At 33.9% G+C, this 22,033-nt stretch overlaps 1 protein-coding gene across 2 annotated transcripts in view; it reads right to left on the minus strand.

Moving 5' to 3' along the window:
* Positions 1-22,033, minus strand: part of LOC147072726 (uncharacterized) — a 115,233-nt gene that overhangs the window by 79,149 nt on the left and 14,051 nt on the right. The window contains exon 2 of one of the 2 annotated variants that reach the window (XM_085946165.1): positions 10,289-10,397. In XM_085946165.1, the coding sequence (XP_085802291.1) occupies positions 10,289-10,397 (109 nt within the window). The remainder of the gene's footprint in view (positions 1-10,288; positions 10,398-22,033) is intronic. The other variant, XM_085946164.1, reaches the window with a different exon arrangement.

Raw genomic sequence — 22,033 nt, forward strand, 5'->3', positions numbered from 1 at the left:
TACTTGCATACGAATGATAATAAAGGGTGATAGTAGGTAAGTAATTGGGCGGGTGGAAGTTTTGATCCCATAAACTAAAACATACCTACCTACTCAAAATTAATATTTTACAGAGTTATAGACAATCTCGAATAAGTACTACATATTATTATTCCAAAGACAAGCGTGGAACAAACCATATTCAAAATATATTCAATGACATCGAACACTTGGAATCTTTTACAAAAAAAGGAAACAAAAATTTCTATGTGTGTGTGTTTTAGTGTGTAAAACTAAAAGTTAATGGCCACACCAAAATAGACCCGCCTCGCACCACAGCCAGTCTTAATCGGGTGTATCACGGGATGTAAATAATCACTATTTTTTATGATTGAGAATGTCTCAGTGGGTCTATTCTATACACAATGCGGCCATCGACGGCAGTTTATCATATTTATGTATCGAGATGTTCCTATTATTATTGTTATTGTTATAATAAGTTAGCCGCCTAAACTGTCAAAACTGTCTATTTCGCTCTAAAAGTTAACACAGCCAAGAGAGGGGCTGTTAAAACATAGTACTTTTTGACAATTTAGAGTTAAGACGGTTAACTTATTGTAACAATAATTAGCCGCCTCAATACATAAATTAAATATGATAAGCTACCGTCGATTGATGAACCCACTGGAACAGTCAGTGACGTCCCTAGACAAAATGTCGCCCCTAGGCAGCGCCAAAATGCCGCCCCATTTTTTATACAGTATTTTTTATCATCATTTCATGACTCAAATATCTAATAAATCTCATGTATGGATACATTACTAACAAAATATATAGGTACCACTAATACATACAAAATTAAATTTAGATATAAAAAGCGAATAAATATACCCAAATCATCAGAGTCTGAGGTTATGTGTTTGATATTTTACACACATTTGGTTGTCCCATTAAATTTAGCAATACACAGATTTATTATTTCCACACCATTTTTACTATGCTATTATTGTGAGTATGTAAACAAAATAATTTTAGCTATGTCTATATATTATATAAAATCATTCTCCTCGATTTGCCGCCCTTCGAGTAACTGCCGACCCCAAACGACGCTCAATCTTCCTACCCCCACGGGACATCACTGGGAACAGTTACCCAAGACTGAGGTCGCCGTGCACTCAGAAGTGCTTTGACCGAATTTATATGACTTTATGTTAAGAGTGCCCAAATGAGGGACAAGCATGTTGAGGCAAAATCAAAAATTGTGGGTAGTGAGTAACAAAAAAGCTAATTAATACAAAACTGCAGAACAATATTTATAAGTAAGTAAAGATCTTCACGATGTTAATAATGTCGTCGCGAATTTTCTAAATGCAACAAAATTGGCCTACTAAAACTACATACTTACCTACCTAATTCATGAAATTTCATTTTATGTACAGGGGCGCACCAAGCGGTGGTGTTAGGAGCGGCAGTGTTCAGGGGGCGGCGAAAGTCCGCATTTTTTAATCATTTTATTAAAAAATATACTTAATATATTCAATCACATAAACTGAATTTTACAGTGAAATGTATAAAGTACCAACGTATGTTGATCACTGCCGAAGGGCGGCAAATCGGATAATCGTAGCGAATTAGTGTACAATTATTTTCTGCATAATAATTAATAATTATTGTTATTTAGGACTTTAAAATCTCTGAGCTATATCTAACACAGTTGTATATAGCAATAGATGTTTGTATGTTATATTACAAAGAAACCTAATTAGTAGGTAGCGGATTTATATGCAACAAAAACATGATTATATGCATGCACATATGCACTTAAAATCATTAAAATATGCACTAAAACTAAAGAAATATGCAGTTAAAAATTTACATTTTTATGGAAAAAAATTGTAAAAACCCACTTCACTCAATATTACTGATAACAATGATAATAATCTCAATTAATATAATACAATAACAAAAAATACAAATAATCAATATAAAGTTAATCAATTAAAATTTTTAAAATAGTTTGTTTACAAGTACAAATAATTGAATAAGAAATGCAATGTAAACTATACACAACTTAAAAAAACGAAAACGACATACTTAACCAGGTAGGTATTATTCCTAAATATTACATATTTGCTGTTATTTTTCTCCGAAAAAAAGTTACAATAATGTGCTCTGGTATTAAAATCTTCCGCATATCTGTCAGTATTTTGTTTATATGCGGAAAACGACCTCTCAACGTCCACATAGGTGATTGTGAAAAAATTAAATAAAAGTGCCCGAGTTGACTTCATTTTTTCTGATAAATCCACAGCTAGGGGATGCCATTAAAAATGCAAGTGCATCTAAACTATCTACCTACCTGATTTAGTAATATTTCGATAAAATAATTTAAAAAAACTAAAATTATGAATGCAAAAGCCCTAAAATATGGATTTATTTACGAAATATGCACTAATGTCTCAAATATGCATTTGTATGCACATTAAAATTTGATTTTTGGATTCTGCGTCTTTCAAAACGGATTTCTGTGCAACCGTCAAAGCTGTGCATACAGTGACGTCCCGTGTGGGTAGGCGGATTGAGTGTCGCCTGGGGGCGGCAGTTACTCGAAGGGCGGCAATTCGAGGAGAATCATTTGGAATATAATATAGAAATAGCTAAGTACTTAAACTTAGTAATAACGAAAACACCTTTCCATTAAAAAAATTAGCTCACTGGTTTTGTCGGGTTCGCGATATCTAGTATACTTCCGTTGCCCCTTCGACGTCCTTGGTGACTAGAAACGACACGTACAGATTTGCGAATAATTACAGCCTGATATTTTGTTAGTAATGTATCCAAACAAGTACAACACATTTCTTAGATATTGGACTAATGAAAGGATAATAAAAATACTGTATAAAAAATGGGGCGGCATTTTGGCGCTGCCTAGGGGCGGCATTTTATCTAGGGACGTCACTGTGTGCATACACCCTAACAAAACATGCACTAGCATATAAATCCGGGCCCTACTAATCAGTAATCACGTACCTAAGTTATACCTGAACGATGGGTGAAAAAACACACAATATCTCTACAGACTTTTGTGATAATGTAAAAATATATTCACCAGAATGACATATAATAATATTATTAGTTACTAGTTTCATTCTGTTCAATTTGTGACGTTCTGATTTTTTAAATATTTTTATTGCGTTCACAAAAAGAGCTTATGCGGAAAAAAATATTTTTAACGTATTTGTGGAAACAATTGGCACATTCAGTTACAATGTCCTCTGTAGAGGACCTTCGTCTGTGACTAGGGTTGCCAACCGTCTCGGTTTGACCAAGATCGTCCCGGATTCCGGGTGAAACTCAACCAGGACGAAAACAGTACAAACTTTTAGAAACCAGCGACAATATTTTTTTTTGGACAGTTTAGAACGAAACGTTACACCAGGCAAAATTATAAAAGAAAACTAAAACCACAGAACAGATAATAAATAGAACTCCGATAGGCTATATTGGCACTGTTCTGGCAGAAGACACTAATTCGAAAAAATGACATATTGAGTTAGTTATACCATAATGTTCCTTATTTCAAACTTTACCGTCTGGAAACCTTCTTAATAAATAAACAGTCTTTATTTTAGAGTCATCCTTTTTACGATTACTTAGTAAACTCACATGATAGACCATTTCAAACATTTTAACAACTTCAAAGTCAAATTACTCAAAACTAGTATTCTCCAGTTAGTGTGTTCTCTGCCAGAACAGATACGATATTCAATACGCTATAATTTGATGCAGTGTTTTGAATTGTGTGAGTATCCTACGAAAATGAAACACGTATTATGCACGTGCAATCGTGTGTGTAATACACCAATATTAAATAAGCGTCAATGCATAAATCGAGAGTAGTTGTCAGTATTCGACGTATGACGTTTTCTTGACACGTGTTTAAGTTTATCCCGGATTCTTCCCTACTCAAGATCGGTTACCTGCTATTCCTTAACCGTTAGGTATTTCAATTCCCATTATTTCTGAGTTCCCTGGCTAAATCAGACGACGAAGGAAATTGCATTTCGGGTAGGAAAACCGTACGTAGGTACTGAAAGAAATACTTTCCGATGTGGGTTTGGGGGGGGGGATATTTTAAAAAACTTGATTAGGGGGTTTTGTGAAAACGAGATTAAAAAAGCAATTTAATTTTATCTAGACTTGGATTCTGAATAGATTTTTTTGGAGGAACGCTGAAAAACTCAAAATTTTCAATACGAATTGTATTTTATCTTACCCAAAAATTATCTGTATCGGAAAAAAACATGGTATTTAACTCCATTTGTGGCACACTAATTGTATATTTGTAAAAGAAAAAATAATCAATTAAATAGATAGATATTGGAATTATTTCATGTCATTTTAAATGTAATAAGACTAAGAAAAATTAAATAAGTACCTAATTATAAATTAATTAGTACTTGTTCAGAGAATATGGATTACTTATGTCGATTTAAGAAATGTACATACATTTACAAGAAAATAAATGTTGTAGCGTCGTGACTTCGAAAAGAGACCCATAGATGGCGCTGCCCATTGACTGGACGCCGCAAGCGCTATGTAAACGGATTAGGATTTAACTCTATGTTAACTCCGTAATTTTTATCTCTCACAGTCTTACTGCCAGTCAGTTTATTCTGATTAGCTCTGACCCTTTTGATCATACAGGTCCTCTATTTTGAAACCAAGTACCTTACACCATGGCCCCCACAAGGGGGGGGAGGGCTGATAGGGCTCTAGCCTTGGGGCCCGGGCTCAAAAAGGGCCCGGCGTGGTGAATTGACCAGATATGTGAGATAAACACAGATCACAAATTTGCTCAAATGGTAAAGTTCTAGTTCTAGCTCTAGTTCTAGTTAAAGTTCTAGTTCTAGCGGTAAAAAGTAAGGTTCTAGGCACGATACCATTTTTAACTGTGTGCCGATAATCGACAACTCCATAGGTAATTCAACTGGATGTACCTACATATTAAAAATACAAATACACCTTAATTTTACCGCGTACACTATTTGGAAAACGAGACTGCGGCGCGTCCCTTACCCTTAGCGATAGGTAGGGGGGCCTGCCAAGCATCATAGTTATGGGGCCCGCTTCAGGATGTGGTGGCCATGACTTACACTATCGAGATTCGTTTCTAGTTGTCAAATGTGATACCTACCTGAACTGAACAAATGCTTTGGCAAGTTCATCTGGTTATTTGGTCGAATCTTCGATCGAACGATTCGTCGATCTTATTTATCTTGTGCATTTGTTTTCGTGTACCGTTTAAACTGTTTAAAATATTCTCTGTTATTATCGATTATACCTCTGTGAACTCTGAATAAATACTAAACCGGAAGAGTTTCTATTTTATAATAAAAAAAAACATAGGTAAGTACTATAAGTACTTATATTCTTAATGTCGATTTTCGAGTAATTTTTAAATAATACATTTATTTTTTCTACATGAACCTCCAATCTATTCTGCAAATATGGGCATGCGCTTGTATGTTTGATTGGTAAATAACTACTCCCTGCTTCAAAATAACTTTTTTATAACAATTTCTGACAGGTTAGCAAATTTCTACTGTGTCTTTCGTTAGATATCAAAAACAATGTGGATGATAATAATATAAAGAAGCTACCTACTATTTTTGTTTTTACTCTTTGATTTTAATGAATATATAGTAGTAGGTACAAAATGCAACTGACTATCGTTTCCTGTTCAAATATTAACTCTGGATGTCACGTCAAGAAGTAACGCATTGTGTGAAATATCCAGTTTAACCTGGAGTAGAGATTGTTACCATCAGATAGTTGCCATAAATAGACGCTTCCGCCGCCAGTTTATAATTTCAGGCGACTGAACTGTCTCAACCAGTGTTGCCAACCGTCGTTGACAAAAATATGCCAGACAGGGTATGAAAACAAGCTATTTTTTGGCAGGAAAAAACGCTAGATTTTGTGAAAATACAATTGCAAGAAAATTTACTTACTCTACCACAAGAATGAAGTCGCTTTGCTTTCTTGTACCTATCGAAAAAATTGCAAAAATCGAAAAAATGTCGATACGTATAAAAGCCACATATTTTAACAAAAATATAGGTTTTTTAAAATTGACAACAAATGTCTACGGCGTTCAAGTTTCGTTTCATTGAAGACGAGAGCTTCTTTTTTGTAGGACAGACATAGATAATTTAAGAACATACCTTTTAGATTAATAAATGAATACCGTTGAGTAGAAAGGTGCTATGTGCCAAAAATAAAAATTGTGGCCTAAAAACCTACAATGCAGCTCCGATATTACGCTTCATAGGTTACAATACTTAAAAAAGCAATATAATAATAATAGATAGGAAAAAAAATAATGAAAAATGAAATTAAAAATGGTATACAACACGGGGCACTGCCATTTGTTGATCGATCATAAACTATTTTCTATACTTCTGGAGCCATAGCCCTTTTGCAATTTAACGCATGATAGTACTTGGCACCCATTCCACGTAAAATATAGTTTTTTTGTATTTTTGGTACTTATCACCTTTTTTCTCAACGGTATTCAAATGTTAAATTATTATTTTATATACGCGGAGATTCGGAATAATATACAAAAACATGAAATAATACATGAAATGGTTTCATCATGTTTCATTTCTCACTAAAATAGGCACCGACCTACCCGCATTAGTCAGAAATTTGATGCGTATGAAAATAAATAAACTAAATATTATCTAGTGTTTTTTCAACACATTTATAGCTGTTGAAGGTATCAAAAAACGCTAGTAAAAATGCCACAAGCCAGATGCATTTTTTTTCAAGCTATATGCCTATCAAAAAATGCTAGATCTGGCAAGAAAAACCACTAAATTGGCAACGCTGGTCTCAACAATGCATAAGATGTTTTACTTTTTGTTCATCGTAATATGATAATTTATATTCACATTTTATTTTGCATGGCTTATTTCACGGTTTTTGTAAACTTTAGTTTGGAAAAAAGGTTTATTTTTTACATTACAATCGCAACAGTCGTGAAAATGTCAATTCAATAACAAAACAGTTTTTTTTTCAATTTTAAAATTTGATAATAATTAAATTCGATTGTACGATTTCAATGATGCCGGTGTAGTTTTTTTTACCGCGTCAAAAACATCATACGAGTTTTTAAAGACTCACCATTGGTCTGGAAAGATTACGTCTGTCGGCCTCATATTATTGGCTAAAGGTAAACAAAAGTTCGGCGGAAAAGAATATAAATTACTTTGCTAAATGAAATAAATTAAATGCCAGTGATAAAAATAATTGTTGGAAACACACGTTGACGAAAAACAAGTTTAGTCCAACAAATCAGGAAAAAAAATATTCATCTATCACGCGTGTTTGAACAGATTATTAATACATACTTATTCAAAATAATGTAGGTACAATTCTGGTACGTACTTCAACTTTCAAGACACTTAGCAGCGTTGAGCATTTTTACTAGTGTAGGTTGATATGTAATGCCAGGTCCACACTGGCAACATGTCGCCGGCAACCTCGTTAAATTTTACGATAATTATCATACTTTTTTATTATTTATTTAATTATGATATTATTTAACGAGGTTGGCGGCGACATGTTACCAGTGTGGACCCAGCATTAGGTACCTACTGATATGTAAAATGAGGTGTTGGCAAAGAATGCTTCATACAGGCAACTCAGAAGAAATGGGAACTGAAATGCCTAATGCCGGGTCCACACTGGCAACATGTCGCGCGACAACCTCGTTAATATTTACGATAAGTATGATAATTATCGTAAAATTTAACGAGGTTGTCGCGTGAGATGTTGCCAGTGTGGACCCGGCATAACGGGTGTGGAGACTGGAGAAGCAGGTAACCGATCACGAGTGTGGAAGAATACGGGATAAAGTTGAACACGTGTCAAGAAAACGTCATACGTCGAATTCTGACAACTGCTCTCGGTTTATGCACTGATGGTCATTTAATATTATTACAATCGACCTAAGTTACTTGATAGAATTTGAATTCAAATTCTAATGGATTTAAGTTTTGTCCATTTGAGTCGTTTTTTGCGACCCGGGTTTCGCCTTTCGGCATCTTCAGGCAGTAAATACACTCACCAAAAGGTAAAAAAATACACACAGACAACGAATACACTTAATTCTAACTTATATACATAATAAATTAATATAATAAAGTAGGTAGAAACGTTATCACCTACCTGGAATTTACTAAACTTAAATCAATTAGAATTTAATATTGGTGTATTGAAGATTGCAACACACACTATTGCACGTCTATAATGCGTGGTTAATTTTCGTATGAATGAAGTAGGAAGTAAGATCATGCTAACGCGCGTGTTTGAACATGTACCTTTTTTAAAAAAATATTTTTTCTTTCGGTTAGGTACATGTTCAAACACGCGCAATAACATGATCTTACTCCTTACTTCATTTATCGTTTGTCAATTTATGGCTACGGCCGTGTGTTGTAGCTTAGTCACTGGAAAATGCCAATAGAAATGGCGTATTTCAAAAAAATACTACATTATTCTTAGGTCAATAATTTTTATAAAGCAAATATTATTCGTAGGATGTTTATCACATGTGAATGGTCACAGATATAGCTTATAATCAGTATCTTTAGAATTATCTTCAAATGTATTAATCGTGCCCATTTTTGAATAATAAAATACCTAATTCTTGTCAAATTTGGGATCAAAAAGATTATAAAATATAATTTTATATCGTAAATATTTCACTATATAATGTTAACATTAATTTTACTAGTGGTTTTGTAAATGCGTTTAAAAATCAATAAATCTAAAAAATCTTAACACCACTTCACATGGAAGTACTGAAATATGACTATATTTTAAAACATTAGAGCGAGAGGTTTAAAATAATACTATGTTATGTAATAAAAATACTTTATGCAGTCATCAAATGTTTAAAATAAATATAAAGGATAATAAGGCTTCAAAATTATAGAAATAGATTATCTACAACGTTTAAGGAATGTGCAGGGTTATGCTCTGAAAATACCATAAAAGCTCAATTTTGACCTACGCTGAGCATGTGGGCCATTAAACCTAACCATAATAGTTTAAGTATGCTATGGGCGATTCAACAAAAATAGTTCACACTTTTTTACTTACACTTATTTGCTTTCTGTTCAATTAAAAATACATATTACAGATGGCTTTGATTAGTTTATTTAATATTCATTGAGCCTTTCCTAAATCAAACCATAATCGATAAAAAAAATATTAAAATATGTAAAATACCTAAAATTATGTTTGGTTTAATGGCATAGATATTTTATAGATAAATGAATATTTATTGAGTTATATCTACTATGGCTTGGATTAGGCAGGGTTTAATAGAATTTAAAACTAATAAACACTGTCTACACATTGTAGCATTACTGCAATGAAACAAATACGCGTGATGTTCACAATTTAAGGGTTGAAAGACTATGGGGTCTAAGTGCCAAAAATTTGAAACTGAGATAAATATAACAAAAAAATAATAAAACCATAGATAGTATTATATGAAAACTTACATTTTTATTTATACAACGTTACAGAAGACCATCAGTATAATAATATTATGACAAGTTTACGTAATTCTAAAGATAAATAAACAAAGGAAGAATAAAATATTTAAACATGGACAATATTGAAACGCTCTATGTAGAGAGGTATGTAGGGGCACATAGACTCCGCTCATATTTCAGTGTATTTGTGTGATATTGTTGTTTTAATTTAATAAAACGCAATTATTATTTCTTGCACTTATTCCACTTTTAATCAATAAATTAGGACCGGTTTCGACCGCCTCAGAGGGACATTTTCAACAGTATTTGTGTGACAAAAATGGTAGAGTTAGGAACTTCCCTAAAAGACCCTTCAGAATATCATTAGGCTTGGCATATAGATTGTATTCAAGTAAAAAATTGTTATAGATTTTCTTTTGGCACTTAGACCCTATAGACAGCCTACCACCCTTCGCGATTGAGGTATATTGGTATATACCTAGCAAAGACCTCACTAATCTATTTTTATATAAAATAACATAAATATAATATGTATTAATCGGAAAATTATCGAGCGTCTACGAAATTGGCAATTTACTTTTGTTTTGCCTACTCATTTGACGAATAATTGAGCTATCCTGTGTATAACGTGTTTGTAATATGAAGATAATGGGTATCCACTATAAATTGTGATAGATTGTAAAATTATCCACGCCATGTTATTGTAATATACTATGAAATTGTAGAAAACTCACAATAAGTCTTCTCTGATATGGGCTGCGGGGCGCGCTAGTCGAAGGGCGTGGGCTGCTAAAATCCTGGCGATGTTTTCTGAAGGTATTTGAAGCTTGTGATCTGATGCTGCTGAAAATAAATTGGATAATAAATAAACAAATAAATACACTGACCCGATTATACGGTATACCTTCAAAAGTAAGCCTAAGGCGGGTACTAATTAGTCATTAGCGAGCCGTAACTGTGACCGTTGCAGATACGGTAACTAGAATAATATGTCTTCTAAAGGGTGTGTTTTTTAGAGGTATAGAACTTTAAGCTGGCAGCACTTTTTTAATTGGCGGCCATTTTGTCAGCTGTTAAGTGATTTATGTTTAGTTTGGTTTGGCATTTTAACATGAATAGACTGACGCCTGAACAACGCTTCCAAATTGTGAAAATTTATTTTAAAACAAGATTGCCGTTGATCCCGATTTTCATAAGCGAATTTTGTTTAGCGATGAAGCTCACTTTTGGTTGAATGGATACGTCAATAAACAAAACTGCCGTATTTGGAGTGATGATAATCCTCAAGTGTATGTTGAGACACCGTTACATCCAGAAAAATTGACTGTTTGGTGTGCTTTATGGGCTGGTGGAATAATTGGTCCGTACTTCTTTAAAAACGATGCTGACCAGAACGTTACAGTCAATGGTGACCGCTATAGAGCCATGATTACTGACTTTTTCGTTCATCAATTGAACAACCATGATGTGCAGGAGCTGTGATTTCAACAAGACGGCGCAACATGTCACACAGCTCGTGCCACAATTGATTTATTGAAGGAAACGTTTGGTAACCGCATAGTTTCACGTTTCGGACCCGTGAATTGGCCTCCAAGATCGTGCGATTTAACGCCGCTTGACTATTTTCTGTGGGGATATGTGAAGTCGCTAGTCTACGCCGATAAACCCGAAACGCTTGACCACTTGGAGGACAACATTCGCCGCGTTATTGCCGATATACGGCCACAAATGTTGGAAAAAATCATCGAAAATTGGACCTCCGATTAGACTACGTCCGAGCCAGCCGTGGTGGTCATATGCCAGAAGTCATATTTAAATTATAATGTCAGAAGAGCATCTTTCGAATAAAGTAAATTTCATGTCAATATAAAAAGTCATCTTTGTTTTATTCCAATTTAAAGTTCTATACCTCTAAAAAACACCCATTATAAGCTGGCTTGCGGCTTCCCTTCCCCCTCCGTTTCAGCAGAGGAAGAAAGCTTCAAAAGAAATCGTTTTGATATCACAAACTGTGGAGACTTACGATTAAAATTGACCGAATAATTAGTACCTCGCATAAAAACTCTTTGCAGCTCACATCAAGCACAAAAATCGCACTAATTTTCTTCTGAGTTGTACATCTAACATACTTAATACACATAGGTACTTACTTACGAAAGTTAAATTAAAAACAATATTGCCTATGTGCATTTTTTATTTGAAGCAAATCATTTTTTTCAGAATTTATTAGTTAACTATGAAAATTTGAAAGGGGAGGGGGCATGGAGATTTTTGAAGCGTTGAAGTGGGGCATGGCACAAATAATGTTTGGAAACACTGCTCTAGAGTCTAGTACAATGATACTCAACCTTTTTTTTCTTGGGGCCAAATACATATATTTGTAAAGTAACGCGGGCCGCATCACTACTGGTGTGACGAAAAAAATCCCTTTTTAGATGAGATTTAAAAAATTATGCGTGTTTTTTTAAATTAATTGTGTGCAATAGCAACACTCTGATACCAGATCTGATGTAGACCATAATGACAATCCTCTTCGGGTGTCACTATCTGTGCGTCAAAGTCGAAACGAATCTCAACATATACGAAATTCCTGATAATAAATGTGTTTCGGGCCGCACATAAAAGCTTAAAGGGCCGCAGGTTGAGTATCGCTGACTCTAGTGTGATGTAGGTATTTGTAGAAACTCTTTTGTCAAATGATTATTTTTCCAAGATTAAAAAAACTTAAACACCTTTTAACTCGTGTTGTGTACTGCTTTTGAAAGAACGATAATGAGAGAATAGTTACAACATTTAATGAAAAAAAAAACCAAATGACATATTATAAATCTCAAATATGAAAAAAAACTGACATAGGTATTGGTATGTATATGTTGTTTTTGTAATCCACCCATTAATTACTGTCAAAGAAACATAATCTTTTCCGATGATCTAGATCAGTGGTCCCCAAACTCGAATAAGGATGTGAGCTACTTTCAGAAATTGAAATTGTTGAGCTACTTATACATATTCCTTCTTTATAATTTTTTACCATCGTTCTTTATTGTACCATACATAAAATTATTATATTACTTAAAATGAATAGGACATCGGACTTCCAATAATACTCGTACATAAAATGCGTACATTATTTATTTATTTATAAACAAAATAATAAATAAAAAATATCTTTAAATTAGTGTGAGTAAAAGTAAAAATAATTAGTGAAAAGAATGGCATTCACTTTCCTCCACATTTTCTTCAATTCTCGGTGAGTACCTTGTCACTTCCATCTTAATGCAATTATCAAGACGTGCATCTGTGAGTCTGTTTCTATATTTACATTTAACCACCTTCATAGTGGAAACATTGATTCACATAAGTAGGTAGAATAAAACAATGCCTTCATTTTGAGCAATAAAATTTGAAAGGCAAATTTATAAATATGATAAAATATCCTACGCGAGCTACCGGTATCTCGCGAGCGACCGTTTGGTGGTCACTGGTCTAGATCTAGTCATATGAATCGATAAAATTCACAAAAAAATATAATTTAAAAACATAACCTGACGACCTACCTCAATAAAAACATTCCGTCGACGAATGAAAATATAAGCGTGCTTACACTAAACTTAGTAAATGTTGTGGGCGTAACGGAATTACTGTAAAAAATATATTTATGGAACATTATCAAAACAAGTAGGTAGCTAGCTTGTGTGTTATTAAATTTATAAATTTCAATTTAAAATCTCGACACAACTTTCACGACCAGGGAAACCAAAACAATATGATGTGAATTCAATAGCCAGGAAAACAAAAGGCTTATATCAAAGTAATAGTAAGGGCTTGGATTCAATGGCGGGTTTCGGCCCGAGGCATGGCCCTCATATGGAGGGGGGGCTGACAGGGCTCTCGCCTGGGGGCCCGGCGTGGTGGGTCAACCTATTAAGTGAGATAAACACAGACCTCAAATTTACTCTAATAGTAAACATGTAGCTGACCAGTGAAGTCCCTAGAGAAAATGCCGCCCCTAAGCAGCGCCAATATGCTGCCCCATTTTTACACAGTATTTTTATCATTCTTTCATGACTCCAATATCTAAGAAATGTGCTGTATGGATACTTCACCTTTTGTATGGACACAACTTTCACCAGCGAGTGACTGGCAAAAATATATGGATAAATTTATTAGTTTAGTATGTACCCACCTATAATTAGGGATTCCAATCCCGGGATCCCGAGCTATTTTCGATACCTATGAATCCCGGGATTGATAAACATAATCCCGGGATTTCGGGATTGATTTTTTTATCAATTTTTATGGAAAATAAAATAAAAGCGAAAATATAACAGAAAAAATACTTTTAATAAAAAATAACTACATTAGAAATAAACTGAGTTTGAATGAAGTTTGATTTAGTTTGGTTGCCGATTCATTTTATTTTTTCACGTAAATTATTAAAAATGGAAAGATTGGAAAAAACAATGCTTCGCACTTTTAACAAAGTATTTCCACCATGATATATTATGTATCATACGTTTTACGGCAGTTTCAAATTTGTCTGACTAATTAGATTTATGAAGCGGAAAGGTCATAAGTACGCCATGATTATTTGCTTTAATATTTTAAATCTCGCTAATCCATTCATCAAGTCTTTACTATCAGAAACAGCAATCTCTAAATTCACATTATTATTTAAATTACAATATTATTTACTCCGTTAAACTTGTGTATTTCCAAGATTCAACGTATAAAATTTTAACAATAAATGTCTTAAATTGTATAAATTATAGGTACTAGATTTATTTTTGACCGATTTTATCAATGTTATTTGTAAATATAAAAATTTTATATTAACAATGGAAAAAATGCCAATCCCGGGACCAGTCCCGGGATCCCGGGATTGTCAAATTGTAATCCCGAAATCCCGGGATCAGAATTTTGGCTCGGGATTGGATTCCCTACCTATAATTAAAATATAATTCGCAAATCTGCACGTGTCATTACTGGTCATCAAGGACGTGACGTCCAAGAACAACGGAAGTAAACTAGACATCGCGAACTCGACAACAAAATTACATTCCTGTTAAACCTTGCATGTTAATTAATACATTTTGTTTCCAACCAGTGAGCTCAATTTTTTAATGAAAAGAGATTCTATTACTTCTTATTACTAAGTTTAGGTACCTATTTGTATATATACCTAATGATTATCCTCGGATTGCCGCCCTTCGAGCAACTGCCACTCCCAGCGATACTCAATCTGCCTACCCCCACGGGACGTCACTGTGTGTGACGCAATTTGATGTGATATAATTGAATGAGAATTCACGCGTAGACTTCTATTTTATTGTGTTGTTTCTTGACCAATAAAAGTGGCTATTTATCCAATATGGCGAAGGGTCGTATGTTACTTGGTTACCACAAAATTGTCGCTGTCAGTACCTACTACATAATATGATGCTTAGTGCCGACAACTCAATAGTCCAAGGAAATTTATTTAAAGATACAAAAATCGTTAAAAATACACGGAATGTCCTTAATTTTACCGAGGAATACCATTTTGGTAACACTACTGTAGAACACCACATTGCCCTTACCCTTAGCGGTATGTAGGGGTCAACCAAACATCCTGGCCTGGGGGCCCGATTCAGGACGTGGGGGGCATGGCCCGAAGCACTGACTGATTTTGAAGCCTCCCACAATAGAAAAATAAAATAAAATAAAAATAATTCCACCATATTTAAGTAGTAAACAATGTCAATGGACCTATATAATATCTCTTTCCAAGAATCACAACCAGTAACTAAACATAATTATTTTTCAACATGACGGTGATGACTGGTGACACATAAAATAACACCAAAATTTGTGAGAAATATCAACCTTTTAAGAAATTAGTAAGTATAATTTAATAATTGTATGATCAGTAAATTTCAGTTTCAAGACGTCTTTCATCTCACAGCTAAAAACGCGTTGATTTGACAGTCAGGGCTCGAAATTTAAAAATTCACAAACCGGAGCGCTCGATAATTTTACGAAAATATTAACATAGTTACTTATCTAATTATTGTATGGCCACGGTGGCCGCGCTGCTTAAGCGTTGGACTATCACGCCGTGGGTCTCAGTGTTGTGGGTCCCAGGTTCGAATCCTGGGTCTGGCAAGTACGCATATTGTTTTTCAATTTGTATGTGAGTCAGGGTATGGACCTAATAGGTTGAGCAAGTGGCTGACATCCATCGTAAAAAAAACAAAATCTGTTGATACAAACCTCTACTCTGTGGAGGCCCATATGATCCGATTAGGATCGGACATGGTCAAGATTTTATAAACATGAGTGTGTTCGAATTTTTATTATATGGCATATCTAGCTCAGACGGTGAATTGAATATATCCACGAGACGACGCGATAATCTTGAGGATTGTATTAACAGGTATGGCGCTCCGGTACGCTCCGGTCCATTTCGAGCCTTGGACAGACATGAGAGAGCTACCACGCGGGCTCGATCGCGCCATCATTACGTACTATACAGTGCAATGCGACTGCTCTGATGCGTGGAGTGTGTGTGTGTGTGCTGCGGTGCACTGCGTTACAGACAGACATATTATTATCAAGAAAAATGCATTATGTAATTTTTGAAATTGTATCGTGCTTAGTGGTAACCGGACAAAACAGGTCATGTGGAATCTATGTTAGGTCATTATTTCGTTGTACCTAGTCACCTAATCATTTTGCACATATTAATGAGATATCCTAAGCTTGCCGGCAACACCGAGCTAAGTCCCGTTTATTTGAGGCTTTCTAGCGTTAGGAATGTAGAAATTAGGTATATAATTTGTTTTATTATGACGTATAGAAAATCTGTGCTAAAAATCTATCAACATAATAGAGATGGGACAAATATTTCAATATTAAATTTATATTTTTCCTGAAAGGTCATAATTATATTTATCGTTGTTCTGTTTTGTCATGGAACCGTGCTAAGTATATCTACTAAGACTTCCAGTTACTTCGAACAGAAACTATGGGCAGTATCATTTGAACAGTTTTTCAAATTATATGAAATATTATCTTACATAATATTATACTTAGGCTCGGCTATCTATATATTATAGAATATTTTATTAAAAGTTCTTGGGTTATGTGGCCGCTAATAAAAACATTTATTAACACATCCGAATACATTTAAAATTTCAATTTATTTATATATTGAATCGTATCATTTTGTAGATCAATGCCAATATACTTGTGCTTATTATTTGGCTAACTGCATTAGAGAAATCTTTCATATCCCGAATACATTATTTTTTGCCAACATAAATTTTATTTCAACGTTGGTGTTAAGTTGATTAAATATTGTTGAAAATCTCCACGTGCCTCTTCTGCCGGCGCTCCATTGGCACGCAAGTCAGACGATTTACAGTCTTCGGACTTTTTTTTCGCGTGGAGCACCCCAGATCTGCTGACTTTTTAATCCGCAGACCAGGCTCGTTGGATTTCAAACATGTTTGATATGTTCCTCTCTGAGTTGCCAGACTTTGTCCGTCGATCACTATGCGTACTCGATTTAACATTAATACGCGATTATTCGGACCGACAAAAATTTGTTATTCTTTTAAACATATTCATTGATTATTTTGTTAATTTACACATTAGAAAATGAGAGATTTATAAATTATTTTTTTATTTGCATTAATGAAATTCATAAAAGAAAACCTAAATCTTGTGTTGTTTTCACTGCTATATTATTGTATGCAAATCTACATATAAATAAGACCAAATTAGGCGGAAGACATTACGGTAATCGCAACTTTTGACTTTTGACAGCTGGGTTTTTTTATTCGTTCGTTGATCAGTAGCAGAGCATAGACAAATCGGACGATGAATTGTCCACGGACTTTTGGCTCGCCAATGGAGCGCTGGCATTAGGCCCGTTTGGGTCCCACGCAGCGTTGCCAACTTAACATTTTCCTTGCCAGATCTAGCATTTAAACCCTGCCTAAACCAAACCATAATAGTTTTGGTATATTTTGGGCGATACGACAAAATTGTGCACACTTTTTCATTCATACTTATTTGTTTACGTTTGATTAAGAATACATATTACACATATTACACATTTGATTCATTTTTTTAATTCATTAAGCCCTGCCTAAGCCAAACTATAATAGATAAAAAATATTATTCTTCGAAAGTTATGTATGATTTTTAATTGCATAATTTAGTATTTTTTGACTATTATGTATTATGGGTTGGTTATCAAAGGGTTTAATTAAATTTTAATAAACTAACCAACACCATCTATAAATTTAATTATTGTAGTCTTGTTTCAATGAAAACAAATGACTGACAAAGTTTAGTGTGTACTATTTATCGCGGATCTTAACAATATGCTACCTCCGCCCTTCACCACATTAGCTAGTAATGCAGCTCCAACCCCAAAAACCCAGTTTAGTCATTTATTTTTAAAATCGTAACTTTGAATTTAATTATCTTGATGCTGGAAGTTTTTTTTTTTGAAGAGCTAAACAATAAAATATATGACTGATTGTTATTACATACTTTTTCTATGGGATATTTTCACATACCATTAAATTGCGCCCCGATCTTTTTCACAGTGTTATATTCATTGATATAATATAATATAACATAACATCATTGGTTATATTAGACACAGTTTTTCGTTTAAAAATTGTATTTGACAAATTAACAGTGTGGGCAGTTCAGTAGTTGTGACTCCGGTTTTGTTTTGTAAGAATTTTATTTTTGTTGGTGGCCTAATTCCAAGCCAGTCTGCAGTTTTCCCTTTTATTCGAGTCAGGTTTTTCTTCAAAATCTCGGATGACACATTTCCCTAAACACGGGTGCTCTCGTTTCACCAGACTTATCACTATTCTTCTACACATTCAACATCAATTTCGACATAGTTCTTAGAATAACAGAGAATTTGTAGATTTGAGTGGGAAAGGTTGTCGTAATATCAAAAGAAAATGTACCTATCAATACTTAGTATTGGTTTCGTATTATGAAAGTATTGAAACATTTAAAATATTACAAAAAAAAACGCAATATTTTTGTGAAAAGCAATAAGGGGCCATCCATATAACATCACGCTCTATAAACAAAATAAATACAAGATAAAAAGAACTTGTTATATACCACGTTTTTAAATTTTCGTTTGAATCATATAAACTTGACAATTGTATTTATTAATAATTTAGGATAAATAAGGCAATTGTCAACAAATCATTTTTTTGCTATTTTACAAGAAACAAACAAAAAAATATATAGAATACTGAAATGTCATTTTGATTTCCATAGTAACGCACGTATATATTAATAATTTAGTTGCTAGGACCACCCCCTTAGCAACCAATAATAGTGGATTGGATTACGGATTTCTTCCGAAATAACTTTTCATACAAAACAGAATAAACTGAAAATGAATTCAATTCTACTGAAAGATGGCTAAAAGTATTAAAAGAAAGCATTGGCATCGTGTTCCGATATATTCTAAAAGTTTCAAATGTCTAGCTAGTCGGAAAGTTAGTTAAAAATCGATTGCAAGATTTGTACCGGATAAACAACCACCACACAAATAAGAATACGAGCTAATAAAAACGTTGTAATAATAAAAAATACAATTTCTGTGTGGGTGTCAAAAATGTGACGTAATATAGGCAGGGGGGTAAAAGATTTTCGCTAAAATCGTGTGGCGTCATATGTGGACGACCCTTAATCATAATAATGTAATAGAGGTATCTACTAAATATAAATAGTCTTACGCGATGGCTGTTGAACAAGTTTTGAGGCTGAAAAAGTTAATTATTCACTAAATACAAAACTGTTGTAAATAGCATTCAATTGGTCTAATCTCATCCCATTCCACGGTATACATAATATTGTATTTCGGTATGCGTTAAAAAAAACAGTTGTTGGTATTACTCAGAGCGATGGAGCGGAGCTCGAAGCAAGAGCCCGGAGCAGTGGAGCTATGGGGTTTTACCCGGAGCACCTAAATTTCTAGTGCTCCAATGCTCCGGTGTTTTTTTTTATTATTAAACGTTCATCTTAAAATCCAATGAAAATAATATTATAATTGACAATTTGCAACATTGGAATAATTTGAAATACGGCAACACTGTCGAGTGATAAATATAATCTCACTTTTTTGACAAAACAGGCAAATAACGAAAGACGATGTTGTGTAAGGCTATACTACAGCTGAGGCATGGTCTAAAAAGATCGTAACGAGGCGATGGGCGGATTGTGCAAATGACGCGAGCCGAACGCAATATAATTTGTCATAAAAGTTCAACATGCGTCCTTTGTATGTTATGTTTATTATTATATTCGTAATAAGTAATAATAATAGTATATTCATTGATATATTTTCTTTTTCAAGTACATGCGGAACGTTTTTTAGTCATCTTTACACGATTTAAGAATATATTCCTCCGACGCCATCACAAAACAAATTGACGTGCAAACAGGTCCACTATCGCTCTCCGAATGGCAACGCGGCCGAAATTTCGTTACACATACAGTTGAAAATTATTTGCCGTTTCACTTATGTACGCTCTTAAATGAATGTAGTCATACAAATCAATATTTACCGGCGACGTTTACAAACAATATTTTATTTAGGCGTAGAAATTCTATCTTACTCTAACCGCTAACGCATATTGTGGATATATAAGCGTGCCAAATGCTTTCTCAGTAGAGGTGAGTTGGAAATACTGTCACCAGTTTGTGTACTCAAGTTTCGGATGAAACTACCCATACTTAGTATTTGTGACCCAATAAACTTATTCTAAAAAACTTGTGATGATATCGCGAGTCGCTGTTCTGTGCACTCGCCAGTTGGTAGACTTTCAACACTATTGACATTAAATGCGCACGAACGAAATAGCACTTGAATATAGGTATATTTTAATTCATTAGTCTATTGCGTTCGACTGTATGAATAATAATAAGACATTAATTTTGTGTCCCAGCACAGTGGTGAGATGACGCACAGGCTAGGCTTGTTATATACCGCTCAAAACATGTTTAAAATTTAAAAAAAATCACTGTTATTCATTTTTGTTAACAATAGGTAATATTGTAACCTAACAGAAAAACCACTCATAAATTTAAAATTTTATAATAAATGGGACTTTTCGACAAGCGGAGCACAGGGTATTTTTAGCGATTATATTGAAGCCGATACACAGTCTGAGTTCCCTGAGCCGATACGTATTTTAAAATACTAATAATATGGAGTTGGTTTTAGTTTCAGTTGAGCAATGACATTATTAATGGACAACGCACTCAATACAGCGATATTCGCACGTGTATAAGTACACGTCTCGCAATTTCCATTATGCGATATCACGCATCGGGAATTTATAGCAATATCACCTTTATTGTAATGGCGTTAGAACAGTGTTTACAGTGTCAATGTTCATTTGAGCGAACCCGTTCGAACCGAACCATTCGGCAGACCCGACAAAAAGTATTGGGAATTTATATCAATATCACCTTTATTGTAATGGCGTTAGAACAGATTATGCCATTCGGCAGACCCGACAAAAAAGTGAGTGTCATTATTTTTTCCAGATGATTCGTCCATATTAATGTCATTGCAGTTGAGTATGAAACTTTTGTCGCATACGCACGCCATACGATCTATATAGTATTCCAAATACTAGTAAGTATTTTGGAACAAGTTTATTTATTTATCTATTTATCTTTATCTTATTTATTAAGGAAAAAAACAGTTACATTTTGATTACAAAAATTTAAAACATAATATTGAAAAGTTATTGCAACCAGCAAAGTTTCCATCTATACATTATAATATAGTTAAGCCTAACAAGATAGACAGTAAGAATAACAAATAAAGAAATTACATCATAAAATTACATGAGAAAAATGAGGAAGAATAATAGATAATTAAATTACATACAAAAAAAAGTAACATAAAAAATATATATAAATATATATATATATTTATACAAAATTTTGGAGATGGCGCGTTTAAATGAAACAGGTGAATTATTAAAAGGATCAACGGTGGAAAAATACATATAATTTAAACAAGAGCGCCGAATAAAAGAGTTTTGTGCATAATTAGAACCGCTACGACTGATATGGTACAAAGTTTAGTTTCGCGTAAATCTTGATGGACATACTATGTTTATACTAAGTATTTTTTTATACTGGTAGTAAGTATACTAAGCTTAGTCTTCAAAATCGACCAGTTTTCCCATCTCTATTTCTCACTCGCACGTAATTATGATTCGTTTTTGTTCAGACCTTTATAAAAATGCTAACGCGGTTACTCCGGACATTCTGAGGCAGCTATCAATTTGCATTAATTTATGAAATAACTAATTGAATTTGGACGGTACTTTACCTATTCGAAGACCACGCAAAGTGGATCGTTTCACTGCTCGCCACTTGGAGGTAAATAACTACTGACCGCCGGTGACAAAATCGCCTGTCGGAATCAG

The sequence above is a fragment of the Rhyacophila brunnea genome, unplaced genomic scaffold (assembly GCF_057557595.1).
Source record: "Rhyacophila brunnea isolate RB1 unplaced genomic scaffold, BYU_Rbru_1.0 scaffold_19, whole genome shotgun sequence".
Lineage (NCBI taxonomy): Eukaryota > Metazoa > Arthropoda > Insecta > Trichoptera > Rhyacophilidae > Rhyacophila > Rhyacophila brunnea.